This window comes from Mesoplodon densirostris, chromosome 9 (assembly GCF_025265405.1).
Source record: "Mesoplodon densirostris isolate mMesDen1 chromosome 9, mMesDen1 primary haplotype, whole genome shotgun sequence".
NCBI lineage: Eukaryota > Metazoa > Chordata > Mammalia > Artiodactyla > Ziphiidae > Mesoplodon > Mesoplodon densirostris.
Genome location: NC_082669.1, coordinates 66,821,114 through 66,841,341, shown reverse-complemented (window position 1 = coordinate 66,841,341; position 20,228 = coordinate 66,821,114). Strand labels below are relative to the sequence as shown.

Here is a 20,228-nt window from a genome sequence, read left to right as displayed (position 1 = left end):
AAGGACAGAGGTATGTCAAGATAATACTGCATTCATGGTAAACTTTTCAGGGATCACAGCAAGAAGGCAGGACAAGGTACAGGGTGGTAATAATCAATGCACTGCATTGAGTTCTATTTGCTAAAATAAAGTAACATTCTTGCAGCTAAAATAAAAATACATTTTACAATATAAGTTTCATTTAACATTTAACATATAGAATTGTCTTCTTTTTGTAAGTGGAAAATGTATAACTGTATCAAGTACCTCTATGAATTAAGTTCCCTTTTATTACTGATAAGACTGAAGTTTAAAGGTCTACGTTGTTTTTTAATAAGTTAAAGAAAGATTTATTAATCACTCTTTCAGCAAAACAGACATACGAGGCACAGCAAAGACCCAGGCGAGGGCTTTTTCTCACCCTCATCCTTGCTGTTCTCCTGTGGAGGGGGCCGGTGTCTATGAGACACAGTAGCCGACATGGCAATCCTCTGTGGTCCAGGAAATTCCACCAGTTGTTTGGAAAACGAATCAAGTGTAAAAGATGTTTTTATTTCTTTAGCCTTATCAACTTAGATGGGGCTGGGGCCATTCAGCTCACTTCCCTGGCAGATTAAAACAAAACATCTTCGTTTTCTATTAAAATCTGCACAATCAGCTTTTGGTACCGCATGTCATGGAGGGTGGTGAGGGTACTGTCCTCAGGGGGCCTCATCAGGGTGGGCCCAAATACGATCCCCAGATTTTCAGCATTCATGAAATTGTCCTTTTCATTCAGAGTCACCCTGCAAGACAGACATATACACAGAGGCATTATACAGACTTGAGGGTGGATTTGTATACTGATTATGAACTTCTCTGGTTTGGGAATTTGCAAAAGAAAATTGAGAATTGGAATTATAGAGAAGTATTTTTTAAAAGGTAATTTTCTGACTAAAAAAGAAGTTTTAGATTATTGACATTGCCTTCAGCCAGTAGAAGTGAACTACTAAGTCAATCTGGTATAGACACACTTTTAAAAATTATAAAATCAGTCCTTCTTACTAAATAAACGTGGAACTCTCATTGAGGGAATATTGGTTTGAAGGGCCAGTAGATTATTAGGTGGCCCATAGTGCATACAGATTTAGTCTAGGCTTGTATGGATGTCTTTTTTGCCTTCTTGTCGCTGTCTACTGGTCTGTATGCTGGCAAACCAGGAAGCTGAGGGCAGATTCCCTGTCTGCTGGCAGGGCTAGTGCCTGAGGAGAAAGGTCAAGCCATCATCATGGGACTGGGAAATGGCTGGAATGTGGTCAAATGGAAAAGCAGTTGGACATTATTTCTAGTTCCCACAGGATGAGGTCTGGAGCAGTAATTATTGTTGGAATTGAAAATCGTCATTTCATCACTAATCATTAGGGAAATGCAAATCAAAACTGCAGTGAGGTATCACCTCACACTGGTCAGAATGGCCATCATCAAAACATCTGCAAACAATAAATGCTGGAGAGGGTGTGGAGAAAAGGGAACCCTCCTACACTGTTGTTGGGAATGTAAATTGGTACAGCCACTGTGGAGAACAGTATGGAAGTTCCTTAAAAACTAAATATAGAACTACCATATGATTCAGCAGTCCCACTCCTGGGCATATATCTGGAGAAAACCATAAACTGAAAAGATAACATGCACCCCAATGTTCATTGCAGCACTATTTATAATAGCCAAGACCTGGAAGCAACCTAAATGTTCATTGACAGATGAGTGGAGAAAGAAGATGTGGTACATATGCACAACGGAATATTACTCAGCCATAAAAAAGAATGAAATAATGCCATTTGCAGCAACATGGATGGACCTAAAGACTGTCATAATGAGTGAAGTAAGTCAAAGACAAATATCGTATGATATCAATTATATGTGGAATCTAAAAAAAATGTTACAAATGAACTTATTTACAAAACAGAAATAGAGTCAGAGATGTAGAAAATAAACTTATGGTTACCAGGGGAAAGGGGGGGAGGGATAAACTGGGAGATTGGGATTGACATATACACACTACTGTATATAAAATAACTAATAAGGACCTACTGTATAGCACAGGGAACTCTCCTCAATACTGTGTAATGACCTGTATGGGAAAAGAATCTAAAAAAGAGTGGATATATGTATATGTGTAACTGATTCACTTTGCTGTACACCTGAAACTAACACAACATTGTAAATCAACTATACTCCAAGATCTAGGGGAAGATGGCCTTAGAGTAAAACGTGGAGATCACCTTCCTCTCCACAGATACATCAGAAATACATCTATACGTGGAACAACTCCTACAGAACACCTACTGAACGCTGGCAGAAGACCTCAGACCTCCCAAAAGGCAAGAAACTCCCCACATACCTGGGTAGGGCAAAAGAAAAAAAGAATAAACAGAGACAAAAGGATAGGGACGGGACCTGCACCAGTGGGAGGGAGCTGTGAAGGAGGAAAGGTTTCCACACACTAGGAAGCCCCTTTGCGGGCGGAGACTGCGGGTGGCGGAGGGGGGAAGCTTCGGGGCTGCGGAGGAGAGCACAGCAACAGGGGTGCAGAGGGCAAAGCGGAGAGATTCCCGCACAGATCAGTGCCAACCGGCACTCACCAGCCCGAGAGGCTTGTGTGCTCACCCGCTGGGGCGGGCAGGGCTGGGAGCTGAGGCTCAGGCTTCAGTGGGACCGCAGGGAGAGGACTGGGTTGGCGGCGTGAACACAGCCTGAAGGGGTTAGTGCACCACGGCTAGCCAGGAGGGAGTCCGGGAAAAAGTCTGCACCTGCCGAAGAGGCAAAAGACTTTTTTTTCCCTCTTTGTTTCCTGGTGCGGGAGGAGAGGGTATTAAGAGCGTTGCTTAAGGGAGCTCCAGAGACGGGCGCAAGCCGCGGCTAAAAGCGCGGACCCCAGAGACGGGCATGAGACGCTAAGGCTGCTGCTGCCGCCACCAAGAAGCCTGTGTGCGAGCACAGGTCACTCTCCACACCTCCCTTCCAGGGAGCCTGTGCAGCCCGCCACTGCCAGGGTTCCAGGATCCAGGGACTGTAAGGCCAACTGGCCCGAGTCAGGGAAACGCAATCAGATTCACAGGTTGCATCAGACCAAAACTCTCCGGACCACCCAGTTCCAGAAACTGACCTGGAGACATTCCAGACCACCCAGTTACAGGAACTGACCTGAGGGCTTTCCACCCGGCCCAGCCTTCCCGCCTTTCGAGGGGCGGGACTAGCGGTCCCAAGACTGATGTAACCAGCACCAGATATTGCCACGATACCCGAAGAGACCACCAAATAAGGATACCCTGCGCCCTCCCAGATTCACCACACCCCTTTCCCTTCTTCCCCTATAAAATCTTGCCCAACCCTCGCCCGGGTGCGACTTCTCTGGCCCCTTTCTCTCGGACCAGTGAACCTCGCCCGGAAGCACCCCCTAACAAAGCTCACTTGAAGCTTTCCTCTGTTTCGTGATGCCGTTTGTTAAGATCCGACCTTACATTTGGTGCCAAAACCCGGGAGCGGTACCAAACCCCGCAGGTTACTGCGCGGGCCGCTTTTCCCCTCCCCCAGGAGACAACCAGGGAACCTCTACTCATCCACCCGATCCGGCAGAAAACGGGGTAAGTCCCCCTCCCTCGTTCCCTCTGAACCCCAGAGTCCCTACCCACCGGACTCCCTGGCCCTAATCGCGGCCGCATCAGGGACTCCTCCGTCCTCTCTCTGGGCCTTGGGCAACTGTGGAGACGTCCCAATTGCCTGACCACCCTCCGACCTGCCGTGATTTGGAGACTGAGACCAGGGACGCCTCTCTTCTTCTCCATTCACTCAGGGACAGACTGGGGGTCATGGGAACCTCACAATCGAAACCAGATTCTAAGACGCCCCTGGGGTGTCTCCTAGCCAATTTTACAGCCCTCGGTTTCTCCTAAGAGCTCTGTCACCGACGGCTTATTTTCTATTCCACTGTGGCCTGGCCACAATATCCTCTAGACAATCAATCCAAAATGGCCTCCTGAAGGGACTTTTGATTTTAACATCCTTCGTGATCTAGATAATTACTGCCGCAGGACGGGCAAATGGCCCGAGGTCCCCTATGTTCAGGTCTTCTGGTATTTCCGCTCCCGCCCTTCCCTCTGCGTTGATTGTTCCACTTCCCAGATCCTTCTTGCCAGACAGACATCTCCTACATCCAAGCCCCTAATTTCCTTTGACGATGACCCCCCTCCGCTAGCCGACCCACCCGAATCTCTCGCCTCTCCCCCCTCCAGAGCTCCTCTCCAACCTCCACCCAACCCTGAAGCGGTCCCTCCTCCTCCCGAACCCGCTCCGGCCCATCCAACCGCTCCCCTGCCTCCCTCAACGGTTTCTCCTCCCACGCCCCTTGCCTCGCCAATTAGTGCACATACACGCTCTCACGACTCCCAATATCCAAATCTCCTCTGCCCTCTGAGGGAGGTAGCAGGAGCGGAAGGATTAGCGTTCATGTTCCCTTTTCCCTCCAAGATCTCTCTCAAATAGAAAAGCAATTAGGCTCCTTTTCTGCCAACTCTTCCCACTACATCAGAGAATTTCACTACCTCTCTCAAGTATGATCTAACCTGGCACAAAATCTTTGTGATCCTATCTTCTACTCTGACCCCTGATGAGAGGGAAAGAATTCACACTGCTGCCCAAAACCATGCAGATCAGGTAGGTTCACCTTACCAACAACTCCATGCCTGTCGGAGTGACTGCCATACCTGGCACCGATCCAGGCTGGACTTATCAGGATGGCCAAGATGGCCATCGTAAATGTGACCTCACGATCCAATGCCTCCTGGCTGGCATGCAGGCTGCCGCTCATAAGGTAGTCAATTTTGAAAAACTAAAAGATAACCCAAGAACCTAACAAAACTCCAGCTATCTTTCTCAATCACCTTACAGAGGCCTTAACTCTCTACATCCGGCTGGATCCCGACACCCCGGCAGGGGCGGCGGTCCTAGCCACCCATTTTATCACCCAATCAGCCCCGGACATCCGAAAGAAATTAAAACGAGCAGAAGATGGCCCTCAAACCCCTATTCGAGATCTGGTAAAGATGGCCTTTAAAGTCTACAATGGCCGTGAGGATTTGGCAGAATCCAGCCGACAGGCTCGGATGCACCAGAAGGTGGCCCTCCAAACCCAAGCTCTTGTAGCCGCCCTAAGTCTGGCCATCTCCCATGGATCACAGCATCCACGGGGTCCGCAAAAGGCAACCCCGCTGGGGGCCTGCTTCAAATGCGGAAAAGAAGGCCACTGGGCTCGCCAATGTCCCAATCCTCGACCTCCTTCTAAGCCCTGTCCCAGCTGCGGGCTAACGGGCCACTGGGAGAGTGACTGCCCTACGACTGGCCCTCCCTCAGCATCTCCACGTGGGGGTCAGGCCGACCCAACGGCATTACCACTCGAACTGCTGGGATTGGCTGACGACTGACGGCGCCTGGACTCGAAGACCCCCCCCCATCACCCTCGCCGAGCCCAGGGTAACACTACAGGTAGCGGGTAAGTCCATCTCATTTCTGATGGACACGGGAGCTACCTATTCGGTCCTGCCTACTTATTCCAGGCCAGTTTCTCCTTCCCAGATCTCGGTCATGGGTATTGATGGCAAACCATCCTTCCCACTCCAGACCGGTCCACTCCCATGTCATATCGAAGGACTCCCTTTTACTCATTCCTTCTTAGTCATACCATCCTGCCCAGTTCCCTTGCTAGGCCGAGATGTCCTTTTCCACTTAGGGGCCTCCATCCAGCTGGTTAGACTTGACCCTAAGGCCCCCTCCTCCCAACTCCTGCTTCCTCTTCTCGGCCTGTCTCTAGAACCCTCCCCCTCCTATCGCCCTCTTCCAATCACACCGAACCCAATCAATCCCCAAGTCTGGGATACTTCTAAGCCCATAATAGCAACACACCATTCCCCCGTCCTCATCCGCCTAAAGGACCTCTCCAAATTTCCATCAAGGCCCCAATTTCCCATCTCTGAGACTCACCTTAGGGGCCTACAACCTATGATCACCAGACTCCTAAACCAGGGACTCCTTATCCCCACTGACTCCCTGCAACACCCCCATCCTGCCTGTCCGCAAGGCCTCTGGGGATTATCGCCTGGTCCAGGACCTCCGACTAATCAATGAGGCCATAATTCCTCTCCACCCAGTAGTACCAAACCCATACACCTTGCTCTCCCATATCCCCCCATCCACAACCCACTTTACGGTTCTGGATCTCAAAGATGCCTTTTTCACTATCCCCCTACATCCCAACTCCTATTTCCTCTTCGCCTTTACCTGGACGGATCCGGATACTCATACTTCCAGTCAGCTCACCTGGACAGTTCTTCTCCAGGGCTTCCGCGACAGTCCTCACCTCTTCGGTCAGGCGCTGGCACGGGACCTCACTTCCTGCTCCCTTACGCCCAGCACATTCCTTCAATATGTAGATGACCTCCTCCTTTGTAGCCCATCTCTCAGCCTCTCAAGACAACATACTGCAGACCTCCTCAATTACCTTGGCTCTTGCGGTTATCGGGTCTCCCCAGCCAAGGCTCAGTTATCTGTATCTTCTGTAACCTACCTGGGGCTCCACCTTACCCCTACCACAAAAGGTCTAACAGCCAATCACACCCAGATTATCCGTGAACTCCAGCCTCCAGAAACAGCAGAACAAATTCTCTCCTTTTGGGGCCTTATAGGATTTTTCCGACACTGGATCCCTAACTTTGCTCTCCTCGCTAAACCCTTATATCTAGCTGCTAAAGAAACCCCTCAAGGACCCCTCACCTCTCCTTCCGCCGTTCGACAGGCCTTTCTCACCCTCCGTAATGCTCTGATATCTTCTCCTCCCCTTTCTCTGCCCAACCCAAACCGACCTTTTCACCTTTTTGTGGATGCACGGGCCGGAATAGCCACTGGACTCCTTGCCCAGCCTGTAGGGCCTTCCTACCGCCCCGTGGCTTACCTCTCCAAACAGCTAGACCCAACCATTTGGGGATGGCAACCATGCCTTCGGGCCCTAGCAGCAGCAGCCGAACTGACCAAACAAACACTCAAACTGACTCTGGCCCACACACTAACCGTGTTTTCCTCCCACCGGCTGGTCGACCTCCTAGGCCAAAAGTCTCTCTCCCTCCTGGGCCCCTCCCGCATCCAGGAGTTCCACCTACTATTCAGTGAAAACCCAGCTATTTCTCTTGATCTCTCCCCTCGCCTGAACCCGGCTTCCCTCCTGCCTATCTCTGGCACTGGGGGTTTTCCATCCCATTCCTGCCCTCATGTCATAGAAGCCTTCAAACCACCAAGAGAGGGACTCTTTGACACCCCTCTTTCAAATCCGGACCGCACTCTCTTTGTGGACGGTAGTTTGATACTCGGTCCTGACGGATGCCGACAAGCAGCCTATGCAGTGGTAACTATCTCAACTATTATCAAGGCTAACAGCCTCCCAGAAGGAACGACCTCCCAAAAGGCTGAACTAATCGCACTTACACGAGCCCTTAACCTTTCCAAAGACCAAAGGGTTAACATCTACACAGACTCTAAATATGCCTTTCTCATTGCACACAGCCACTCAGCACTATGGAGGGAATGTGGATTTCTGACCACTAAGGGATCCCCAGTGGTCAACGCTTCCCTCATTGCAAAGCTCCTGGAGGCCCTCCAGCTTCCTAAAGAAGTAGCAATTCAGGACAGATACTCAACCACACAGGAATAGGTAACATCTCCGACTGCTTTCTATGTGCCTCGCTTGGCTGGCCACCCTTGGCTGCTGTCCCACTCGACCAGACCTTCAATTCTACTTCCTACACCTCCCCAAACCCACCTTTTTCCCCGTTAAAAGTCCCCATATTCCTTGATTCAAAAAATCTCACCATCTGTTAAGGCAGCCGCCCAAATCTAGCTGATACTGGGTTTCTTTGCAACACATCCCTCACGGTAAACACATCAATTGAAGCACCACCAGGCATGTTTTTGTGGTGCAATGGTTCCCTCACAAAAGAGATAAATTCTTCCTCCCCCTTCCCATGTATCCCCGTTACTCTTGTCCCACAACTCACACTGTATAGCCAAGCCGAATTTTCCTCGCTAATCACGCCACCCTTTACCCGACGGAAAAGAGCTATCTTTCTTCCTCTGGTCGCAGGCATCTCTCTCGCCTCCTCCCTGGTCGCTGCAGGCCTCGGTGGTGGGGAGCTCTAACACATAGTGTTTCAACATCCCACGACTTAGAACATAAACTCCAGCTAGCCATTGAAGCCTCCGCTGCCTCCATCTTCTCTCTCCAGCGCCAAATCACCTCCATAGCCCGAGTCGCTCTCCAGAATCAACGAGCCCTGGATCTCCTGATGGCCGACAAAGGAGATACCTGCCTCTTCCTACAGGAGGAATGCTGCTACTACATCAATGAAACAGGACTCGTCAAAGACAACGTAAACGCCCTCCATTGCTTCGATTGGTGGCGAACCACCCTCTATACCTGGCTAACACCAATCTTAGGCCCCTTAATTCTCATCTGTATCTTGCTCATGTTTGCCCCGTTTTCTTCGGTTCCTTCGCAGGCATATGGAGGAAGTCTCTCGGATGACCACAAACCAAATGCTCCTTGGTCCTTACACCTTGCTTCCTACAGAACCCCCCACTGGTCTCCCCTAAGCCTCGGACCAATGGTCGCCCGACTCCCCTTTCAACGCCCCCATTCAGCATGAAGTAGCCAGAGATCAGAACGCCGCCCCATTACACCAAAGATGTCGGGATGTAAGGCCAACTGTCCCGAGGCAGGGAAACGCAATCAGATTCACAGGTTGCATCAGACCAAAACTCTCCGGACCACCCAGTTCCAGAAACTGACCTGGAGACTTTCCGGACCACCCAGTTACAGGAACTGACCTGGGGACTTTCCACCCGGCCCAGCCTTCCCACCTTTCGAGGGGCGGGACTAGCGGTCCCAAGACTGATGTAACCAGCACCAGATATCGCCACGATACCCGAAGAGACCACCAAATAAGGAATACCCTGCGCCCTCCCAGATTCACCACACCCCTTTCCCTTCTTCCCCTATAAAATCTTGCCCAACCCTCGCCCGGGTGCGACTTCTCTGGCCCCTTTCTCTCGGACCAGTGAACTTCGCACGGGAGCGCCCCCTAATAAAGCTCACTTGAAGCTTTCCTCTGTTTTGCAATGCCATTTGTTAAGATCCAACCTTACAGGGACAACTTCCCCGGGAGAACACACGGCGCACCTCAGGCTGGTGCAACGTCAGCAGGCCTCTGCCGCGCAGGCTCGCCCTGCACGCCGTACCCCTCCCTCCCCCCGGCCTCAGTGAGCCAGAGCCCCCGAATCAGCGGCTCCTTTAACCCCGTCCTGTCTGAGCGAAGAATAGACGCCCTCCGGTGACCTACATGCAGAGGCGGGGCCAAATCCAAAGCTGAACCTCGGGAGCTGTGCGAACAAAGAAGAGAAAGGGAAATCTCTCCCAGCAGCCTCAGGAGCAGCAGATTAAATCTCCACAATCAACTTGATGTACCCTGCATCTGTGGAATACCTGAATAGACAACGAATCATCCCAAATTGAGGAGGTGGACTTTGAGACCAAGATTTATTATTTTTTCCCCTTTTCCTCCTTTTGTCAGTGTGTATGTGTATGCTTCTGTGTGAGATTTTTTCTGTATAGCTTTGCTTTCACCATTTGTCCTAGGATTCTATCCGTCCGTTTTTTTTTGTTTGTTTGTTTTTTACTTAAAATAATTTTTTCTTAATAATTGTTCTTTTATTTTAATAACTTTATTTTTATTTTACCTTACTTTTTTACTTTCTTTTATCCTCTTTCTTTCTTTCTACTTTTTCTCCCTTTTATTCTGAGCCATGTGGATGAAAGGCTCTTGGTGCTGCAGCCAGGAGTCAGTGCTGTGCCTCTGAGGTGGGAGAGCCAACTTCAAGACACTGGGCCACAAGAGACCTCCCAGCTCCACATAATATCAACTGGCGAAAATCCCCCAGAGATCACCATCTCAACACCAACACCCAGCTTCACTCAACGACCAGCAAGCTACAGTGCTGGAAACCCTATGCCAAACAACTAGCAAGACAGGAACACAACCCCACCCATTAGCAGAGAGGCTGCCTAAAATCATAATAAGTCCACAGACACCCCCAAACACACCACCAGACGTGGACCTGCCTACCAGAAAGACAAGATCCAGCCTAATCCACCAGAACACAGGCACTAGTCCCCTCCACCAGGAAGCCTACACAACCCACTGAACCAACTTTAGGCACTGGGGACAGACATCAAAAACAACGGGAACTAAGGACCTGCAGCCTGCAAAAAGGAGACCCCAAACACAGTAAGATAAGCAAAATGAGAAGACAGAAAAACACGCAGCAGATGAAGGAGCAAGATAAAAACCCACCAGACCAAACAAATGAAGAGGAAATAGGCAGTCTACGTGAAAAAGAATTCAGAATAATGACAGTAAAGATGATCCAAAATCTTGGAAATACAATAGAGAAAATGCAAGAAATATTTAACAAGGACCTAGAAGAACTAAAGATGAAACAAACAACGATGAACAACACAATAAATGAAATTAAAAATACTCTAGAAGGGATCAATAGCAGAATAACTGAGGCAGAAGAACGGATAAGTGACCTGGAAGATAAAATAGTGGAAATAACTACTGCAGAGCAGAATAAAGAAAAAAGAATGGAAAGAACTGAGGACAGTCTCAGAGACCTCTGGGACAACATTAAATGCACCAACATTTGAATTATAGGGGCCCCAGAAGAAGAAGAGAAAAAAGAAAGGGACTGAGAAAATATTTGAAGAGATTATGGTTGAAAACTTCCCTAATATGGGAAAGGAAATAGTCAAGTCCAGGAGGCACAGAGAGTCCCATACAGGATAAATCCAAGGAGAAATACGCCAAGACACATATTAATCAAACTGTCAAAAATTAAATACAAAGAAAACATATTAAAAACAGCAAGGGAAAAACAACAAATAACACACAAGGTAATCCCCATTAGGTTAACAGCTGATCTTTCAGCAGAAATTCTGCAAGCCAGAAGGGACTGGCAGGACATATTTAAAGTGATGAAGGAGAAAAATCTACAACCAAGATTACTCTACACAGCAAGGATCTCATTCAGATTTGATGGAGAAATTAAAACCTTTACAGACAAGCAAAAGCTGAGAGAGTTCAGAACCACCAAACCAGCTTTACAACAAATGCTAAAGGAACTTCTCTAGGCAAGAAACACAAGAGGGGCTTCCCTGGTGGCACAGTGGTTGAGAGTCTGCCTGCCGACGCAGGAGACACGGGTTCATGCCCCGGTCCGGGAAGATCCCACATGCTGCAGACTGGCTGGGCCCGTGAGCCATGGCCGATAAGCCTGCACGTCTGGAGCCTGGGCTCCGGAACAGGAGAGGCCACAACAGTGAGAGGTCTGCGTACCGCACAAAAAAAAAAAAAAAAAAAAAAAAAAGCCACACAAGAGAAGGAGAAGACCTACAATAAGAAACCCAAAACAATTAAGAAAACGGGGAATAGGAACATACATATCGATAATTACCTTAAATGTAAATGGATTAAATGCTCCCACCAAAAGACACAGACTGGCTGAATGGATACAAAAACAAGACCCATATACATGCTGTCTACAAGAGACCCACTTCAGACATAGGGACACATACAGACTGAAAGTGAGGAGATGGAAAAAGTTATTCCATGCAAATGGAAACCAAAAGAAAGCTGGAGTAGCAATTCTCATATCAGACAAAATAGACTTTAAAATAAAGACTATTAGAAGAGACACAGAAGGACACTACATAATGATCAAGGGATCAATCCAAGAAGAAGATATAAAAATTGTAAGTATTTATGCACCCAACATAGGAGCACCTCAATACATAAGGCAAATACTAACAGCCATAAAAGGGGAAATTGACAGTAACACAGTCATAGTAGGGGACTTCAACACCCCACTTTCACCAATGGACAGATCATCCAAAATGAAAATAAATAAGGAAACACAGCTTTAAATGATACATTAAACAAGATGGACTTAGTTGATATTTATAGGACATTCCATCCAAAAACAACAGAATACACATTTTTCTCAAGTGCTCATGGAACATTCTCCAGGATAGATCATATCTTGGGTCACAAATCAAGCCTTGGTAAATTTAAGAAAATTGAAATTGTATCAAGTATCTTTTCCAACCACAATGCTATGAGACTAGATATCAATTACAGGAAAATATCTGTAAAAAATACAAACACATGGAGGCTAAACAATACACTACTTAATATCGAAGTGATCACTGAAGAAATCAAAGAGGAAATCAAAAAATACCTAGAAACAAATGACAATGGAGACACGACGACCCAAAACCTATGGGATGCAGCAAAAGCAGTTCTAAGAGGGAAGTTTACAGCAATACAATCCCACCTTAAGAAACAGGAAACATCTCGAATAAACAACCTGACCTTGCACCTGAAGCAATTAGAGAAAGAAGAACAAAAACATCCCAAAGTTAGCAGAAGGAAAGAAATCATAAAAATCAGATCAGAAATAAATGAAAAAGAAATGAAGGAAACGATAGCAAAGATCAATAAAACTAAAAGCTGGTTCTTTGAGAAGATAAACAAAATTGATAAACCATTAGCCAGACTCATCAAGAAAAAAAGGGAGAAGACTCAAATCAATAGAATTAGAAATGAAAAGGAGAAGTAACAACTGACACTGCAGAAATACAAAAGATCATAAGAGATTACTACAAGCAACTACATGCCAATAAAATGGACAACCTGGAAGAAATGGACAAATCTTAGAAATGCACAACGTGCCAAGACTGAATCAGGAAGAAATAGAAAATATGAACAGACCAATCACAAGCACTGAAATTGAAACTGTGATTAAAAATTTTCCAATAAACAAAAGACCAGGACCAGATGGCTTCACAGGCGAATTCTATCAAACATTTAGAGAAGAGCTAACACCTATCCTTCTCAAACTCTTCCAAAATATAGCAGAGGGAGGAACACTCCCAAACTCATTCTACGAGGCCACCATCACCCTGATACCAAAACCAGATAAGGATGTCACAAAGAAAGAAAACTACAAGCCAATATCACTGCTGAACATAGATGCAAAAATCCTCAACAAAATACTAGCAAACAGAATCCAACAGCACATTAAAAGGATCATACACCATGATCAAGTGGGGTTTATTCCAGGAATGCAAGGATTCTTCAATATACGCAAATCAATCAACGTGATACACCATATTAACAAATTGAAGGAGAAAAACCATATGATCATCTCAATAGATGCAGAGAAAGCTTTCGACAAAATTCAATACCCATTTATGATAAAAACCCTCCACAAAGTAGGCATAGAGGGAACTTTCCTCAACATAATAAGGCCATATATGACAAACCCACAGCCAACATCGTCCTCAATGGTGACAAACTGAAAGCATTTCCACTAAGATCAGGAACAAGACAAGGTTGCCCACTCTCACCACTCTTATTCAACATAGTTTTGGAAGTTTTAGACACAGCAGTCAGAGAAGAAAAGGAAATAAAAGGAATCCAAATCGGAAAAGAAGTAAAGCTGTCACTGTTTGCAGATGACATGATACTATACATAGAGAATCCTTAAGATGCTACCAGAAAACTACTAGAGCTAATCAATGAATTTGGTAAAGTAGCAGGATACAAAATTAATGCACAGAAATCTCTGGCATTCCTATAATGATGAAAAATCTGAAAGTGAAATCAAGAAAACACTCCCATTTACCATTGCAACAAAAAGAATAAAATATCTAGGAATAAACCTACCTAAGGAGACAAAAGACCTCTATGCAGAAAATTATAAGGCACTGATGAAAGAAATTAAAGATGATACAAATAGATGGAGAGATACACCATGTTCTTGGATTGGAAGAATCAATATTGTGAAAATGACTCTACTACCCGAAGCAATCTACAGATTCAATGCAATCCCTATCAAACTACCACTGGCATTTTTCACAGAACTAGAACAAAAAATTTCAAAATTTGTATGGATAAACAAAAAACCCGAATAGCCAAAGCAATCTTGAGAACGAAAAACGGAGCTGGAGGAATCAGGCTCCCTGACTTCAGACTATACTACATAGCTACAGTAATCAAGACAGTGTGGTACTGGCACTAAAACAGAAAGATAGATCAATGGAACAGGATAGAAAGCCCAGAGATAAACCCACTATCTTTGATAAAGGAGGCAGGAATGTACAGTGGAGAAAGGACAGCCTCTTCAATAAGTGGTGCTGGGAAAACTGGACAGGGACATGTAAAAGTATGAGATTAGATCACTCCCTAACACCATACACAAAAATAAGCTCAAAATGGATTAAAGACCTAAATGTAAGGCCAGAAACTATCAAACTCTTAGAGGAAAACATAGGAAGAACACTCTGTGACATAAATCACAGCAAGATCCTTTTTGACCCACCTCCTAGATAAATGGAAATAAAAACACAAATAAACAAATGGGACCTAATGAAACCTCAAAGCTTTTGCACAGCAAAGGAAACCATAAACAAGACCAAAAGACAACCCTTAGAGTGGGAGAAAATATTTGCAAATGAAGCAACTGACAAAGGACTAATCTCCAAGATTTACAAGCAGCTCATGCAGCTCAATAATAAAAAAACAAACAACCCCATCCAAAAATGGGCCGAAGACCTAAATAGACATTTCTCCAAAGAAGATATACAGACTGCCAACAAACACATGAAAGAATGCTCAACATCATTAATCATTAGATAAATGCAAATCAAAACTACAATGAGATATCATCTCACACCATTCAGAATGGCCATCATCAAAAAATCTAGAAACAATAAATGCTGGAGAGGGTGTGGAGAAAAAGGAACACTCTTGCACTGCTGGTGGGAGTGTGAATTGGTACAGCCACTATGGAGAACAGTATGGAAGTTCCTTAAAAACCTACAAGTAGAACTACCATATGACCCAGCAATCCCACTACTGGGCATATACCCTGAGAAAACCGTAATTCAAAAAGAGTCATATACCAAAATATTCATTGCAGCTCTATTTACAATAGCCAGGAGATGGCAACAGCCTAAGTGTCCATCATCGGATGAATGGATAAAGAAGATGTGGCACATATATACAATGGAATATTACTCAGCCATAAAAAGAAACGAAATTGAGCATTTGTAATGAGGTGGATGGACGTAGCGTCTGTCATACAGAGTGAAGTAAATCAGAAAGAGAAAGACAAATACCGTATGCTAACACATACATATGGAATTTAAGAAAAAGAAAAAAATGTCATGAAGAACCTAGGAGTAAGACAGGAATAAAGACACAAACCTACTAGAGAATGAACTTGAGGATATAGGGAGGGGGAAGGGTAAGTCGTGACAAAGTGAGAGAGTGGCATGGACATATATACACTACCAAACGTAAAATAGATAGCTAGTGGGAAGCGGCCGCATAGCACAGGGAGATTAGCTCGGTGCTTTGTGACCACCTAGAGGGGTGGGATAGGGAGGGTAGGAGGGAGGGAGACGCAAGAGGGAAGAGATATGGGAACATATGTATATGTATAACTGATTCACTTTGTTATAAAGCAGAAACTAACACACCATTGTAAAGTAATTATACTCCAATAAAGATGTAAAAAAAAAACTATACTCCAATATAAATTATTAAAAAAAAAAGAAAATCATCATTTCAACATCCACGTCCAAGAACTGCCAAGCCTTTAAAAGATGAAGTTAAAACTCCAAAGTTGCCTTAATACCTTCCAAGTAGAATAAAATTATGATCTCTCTGATATTTTGCTTTAAGGATTTAGGTTTTAGGATGTTCCTAAGAGATGTAAAAGGGATTACATTCTCCAAAGAAGAGCAAAATAGGATTAACATATGTTTAGGTTTTGCACACAAAGCCATCCCTTTGTGTTTATTCTCTTGAAGCTAATTAACACTAGCCATTTAGCATTATTTTAGGAAGGGTCATTCAGCTTGTATTACCTTCACCTTGCAAAGTTAAGAGGGAGGTAAGAAAGAGGACATACTTCACTTTCAAAGTGCTCGTATTTCCCCACTAAGTCAGGCACCACACCTGACCAAACAAGATGGCTAGCAAACCCACCATAGGAAAAATACTAAATAATTGGCATTTAAGATTCAACTGGCACGTCAGCATTTCTACTGATAATGATACTTTGCCTTCCAAAGTGTAACAGTTGAGCACTGAAAGAAATAACTTAGAGCTATTTAAAAGCCACGCTGACATTCTAGTCTTTTTTTAATCCAAAAATTACTTGTACTCTTAAATTCAATAAATTAATCAGGGACTTCCCTGGTGGTAGTGGTTAACAATCTGCCTGCCAATGCAGGGATCGTGGGTTCAATCCCTGGTCCGGGAAGATCCCACATGCCACGGAGCAACTAAGCCCGTGCGCCACAACTACTGAGCCTGCGCTCTAGAGCCCACGAGTCACAACTCCTGAAGCCCGCACGCCTACAGCCTGTGCTCCACAACAAGAGAAGCCACCACAATGAGAAGCCCGTGGACCGCAATGAAGAGTGGCCCCCATTCTCTGCAACTAGAGAAAGCCCACATGCAGCAACAAAGACGCAATGCAGCCAAAAATAAATAAAATAAATACATTTAAAAAATAAATTAATCAAAATGGGACTCTTCTAAGCTACATGTTACATCCCTGATCACGTTGAATATGAGCAAGAGTATTTATATGTTTTAAAGGCAGAAAAATTAAAACCTCAATACCTTAGTGTTTCTACAGTGTTCTCCACTTCCTTTCACTTACTGAATGGATCTGTAAGTTGGTATAGACAATTTTTTTTTAATCTAAGAATGGGCTGTTGCCATGTAACTTCCAGAAACACAGAAGCACCCTGATCCTTCCAACATCTCAAAGACCAACTGATTGACTTCACTATACAAGTACAGTGAAGGAAAGAGATCCATGGTTTAGGTAAAAGAGTCTAGAACCAGAGACTTAGTATCCTGTGAACAGCCATCTCCATCTGTCTCACGTGCTCTCACACAGATAACCCAGTGTGCAGCCCTCTGTGGCAGGCACCCTCTGAGATGGCTCCCAGTGATTGATCCCTGCCTCCTGGAATTCATACCCTTCTGTAACCCCCTCCCCTAGAGCACGGGCTAGACCTAGTGACTTGCTTCTAGCACACAGGGTATAGCAAAAGCAACAGGATATCACTTCTGAGATCAGGTTACAGAAAGACTATCTTTCATCTTGGGTGCTCATGCTTGCTTGCTGTAAGGGCGGCCAGCTGCCATTTGGGTGAGCTGCCTATGGGGAGACCCGTAGGACAGGGAACTGAGGGTGGCCTCCAGAGAACAGTCAGCAAGAGAGGCCTGCGGTCTACTAGCCACTGAAGAACTGAATCCTGCCAAACGCCATGTGACGGACCTTGGAAGTGGACGCTCCCCAACTCAAGCCTTCAGAGGAGGTTGTAGCCTGGCTGTCAGTTTGACTGCAACCTCATCAGAAACCTTGAACCAGAGGCACCCAGTGAAGCCACCTGGATTCCTGATCACAGAGACTGCGCGATAACAAATGTTTATTGTTTTAAGCCACTAAGCTTGGGGGCAATTTGTTCCTCCGTGATAGATAATTAACATGTCCAGTAAAACAAGAGATCAGAGTGGGAATGTGCTTGTCCAGAAGGAAGGCAGCCTCAGGAATCTGGGACCCTCGTGAGCAGGAGGATGAACAGAACACAGAGCACAAGGCTGGCGTAGGAGGAAGATGCAGAGGCGGAGGCAGTGCAGGCAAATGGTTAAGACACAGTAAGGGCCACGGCTCGGACTGGGTTTCAGTCCTGGCTTTACTGCATCTCTTTGCATCACTTATTGAACCTCCCCAAGTTTCAGCAGTATCATCCAACAGTATCCCCCTCATAGAGATAACACATCTAAAGTGCACGGAGCAGCCCCTGCCACAGAGTGAGTGCCTGGCAGTTATGAATGGGGCTGGGCTGGAGAAGGCGGCCTAATTCACTCTGAAGGGCGGTCTGTCTGCTCAGCAGGTTGGGGAGGCTGTGAACTTTTCCTGATGCGTTAACTGCCCGGGGCAGGTAGGGACTGCAGAAGCGGCGCCGAGGAGGTGTCAACTTACTTCTTTAGGTGGATCATCAGGTACCGGAGGGTCTCATAGTGGGCAGGAGGAAGCAGCATCAGCACTTCGTGGACCGCTTCCAGCCTCTCATCCGCACTGGAGATTTCTGTGAAGATCACACGTAATGAATATTCGTGCAGTGTTGAAACATTAAAGTGTTCAGGGAAGTAACAAGAAGTCCGGTTTGTTCAGGTTGCAGAAAAAGGGGCAGTCTACTAACATTTCACTTAAAGTAATCGATGTGTTCCATGTCTTGCCGTATTCCAGAAAAGGCTCTGAGGCTGGGAACCACATGCGTGTTGAACGTCCACTGGCTGTGTGGCAGGAGGCTGCCCATGGTCCTTGCCCTCCAGAAATCTGCAGCCCTGTAGATGCTTGCTGGTGGCACATGCACCGACTGTGTTTTGCCCATCTTCTGAACACTGGATTTGCTAGAAAACTCACTATCCCCAGCTTTAGTTTAAATTGGACCACACTTGGGAGCATTCTCTTGAAGTTGTCTACCAACTCTTTCTGTGGTAGGCTTCCATGACGGAATACGCTCTACAATGCAAGGGCACTGGAAGGTGAGCCAGCCAACTCAGTCTGCACTGATGGCACTTTTCACCAGCATGTTGGCATGGTTAACCCCAGTGTGCCGTCCAGGTTAGGAAGTAGATAGTAGGTACGTTAACAACGGGAGGAAGCATGCATGCTTCTGCTTTTTAGGACTCTGATAGGTATTGGCAGCCACTCAAAGAAAGCTCCCCTGGTCACTCCTCCAGGGAGGGCACCCTGCTGCCAGAACCTTCTCCCCCAAGACCACCAGGACCCAGGAAAGAATGCTCTCACTAGGGAGTAGGGCCACAGCTCATCTGGAAAGTACACCTTGCACTAATCCCAGCCTGCCCACGTCTCTCCCCATCAGGCATCTTGTTATTATATTTAGCAACACATACCTTTAAAGGTTATATATTTTTTTAAATAAAAAGTTCCTTGAGGTGTGCTTGACTTCTATGTCATTCATTCTAGCACCTAAATCTCCCCTTCCTCACTATGCTCCTGGACAAAGTGTAGTGCAATTCCCCCCACACCCCAACATACATATACACACTATGGTTCTCCCTCCTGACGGTGGTGACCCAAGTGCCAAACCCTGAATGAGCAGCTATGGATTGATGGAAGTCCAATGCTGACGTTCCACCCCTGGACCTGTGAGCTCAGCTCTCCAAGCCTAGCCTTCCTCCTCTGTACAATGGGATTAGAGTACGTGATTCATCAGGTAGACGGGAAGATTAAACAAGAAGATATTGGTGAGAGTTCCTAGTATAGTAGCTGACACAGTATATTCTGGGCCTATTACTAATTTTGAACAGCATCAATGTGCAAAACCTAGGGTATGACTTTAATTGATTAGCAATGGGATTCTGCCTAATAGATGAAAGTAGTTAATCTATACAGTCCTCATTGAAGAACATCTGATTGTTTGCTGCAGAAACATTCTGCTTTCAACATATAACAGAGTAAGCCTGACTGTGCTGGTTCCCAGCATAGAAGAAACGATGGGGAGAGACAGAACTGCCTGGCACCTAGCTTCAGCCAAGTAGAGCTGGCTTAGTACTGGGTCAACTCAGCTGGTGAACTATGCCTGGTTTTCTCTTAACTGTACCATTGTGACCTCGCTTGGCAAAGCAAATCCTCATGCAATAATTTAATCAGGTCTGAGTTTTAATTTTCTTGAAGTCAAAAGCATTGCACTTAAAACTTTGGTGCCATTAAAAAATTAGTTCTCCATACTTACTTGCTACTTCTATAAATTTGGAATAGGTATCATAGGTGATGACAGGAATGGGTAAGTCTCTGAAATACAGTTTAAGGGCTCCAGTGATGATGTTTATGTCTGGATAGATGTTGGCAGATATATCGGCCTTTTCACCATCTGAAAAACAATAAATGATCCAATTCCTAATTAGGACCTTATTTCACCAAGTTAAAGCATGCCCAGAAAGAAAAAAAGATCCAACAATGAATGCTCCTTTACAAGTTTCAGCTGACTACTT

The 20,228-nt window shown here is 45.8% G+C and overlaps 1 protein-coding gene across 6 annotated transcripts in view; it reads right to left on the bottom strand.

Annotated features, from left to right (window-relative positions):
• Positions 1 to 592: 592 nt before the first annotated feature.
• Positions 593 to 20,228, bottom strand: part of CHN2 (chimerin 2) — a 340,775-nt gene continuing 321,139 nt past the window's right edge. For 4 of the 6 annotated variants that reach the window (XM_060107857.1, XM_060107860.1, XM_060107862.1 and 1 more), the window contains 2 exons: positions 18,190 to 18,295; positions 593 to 764 (listed from right to left, as the gene is read on the bottom strand). In XM_060107857.1, the coding sequence (XP_059963840.1) occupies positions 593 to 764; positions 18,190 to 18,295 (278 nt within the window). Of the gene's footprint in view, positions 765 to 18,189; positions 18,296 to 19,969; positions 20,108 to 20,228 lie in introns of all 6 variants that reach the window. The other 2 variants (XM_060107863.1, XM_060107859.1) reach the window with 1 other exon arrangement.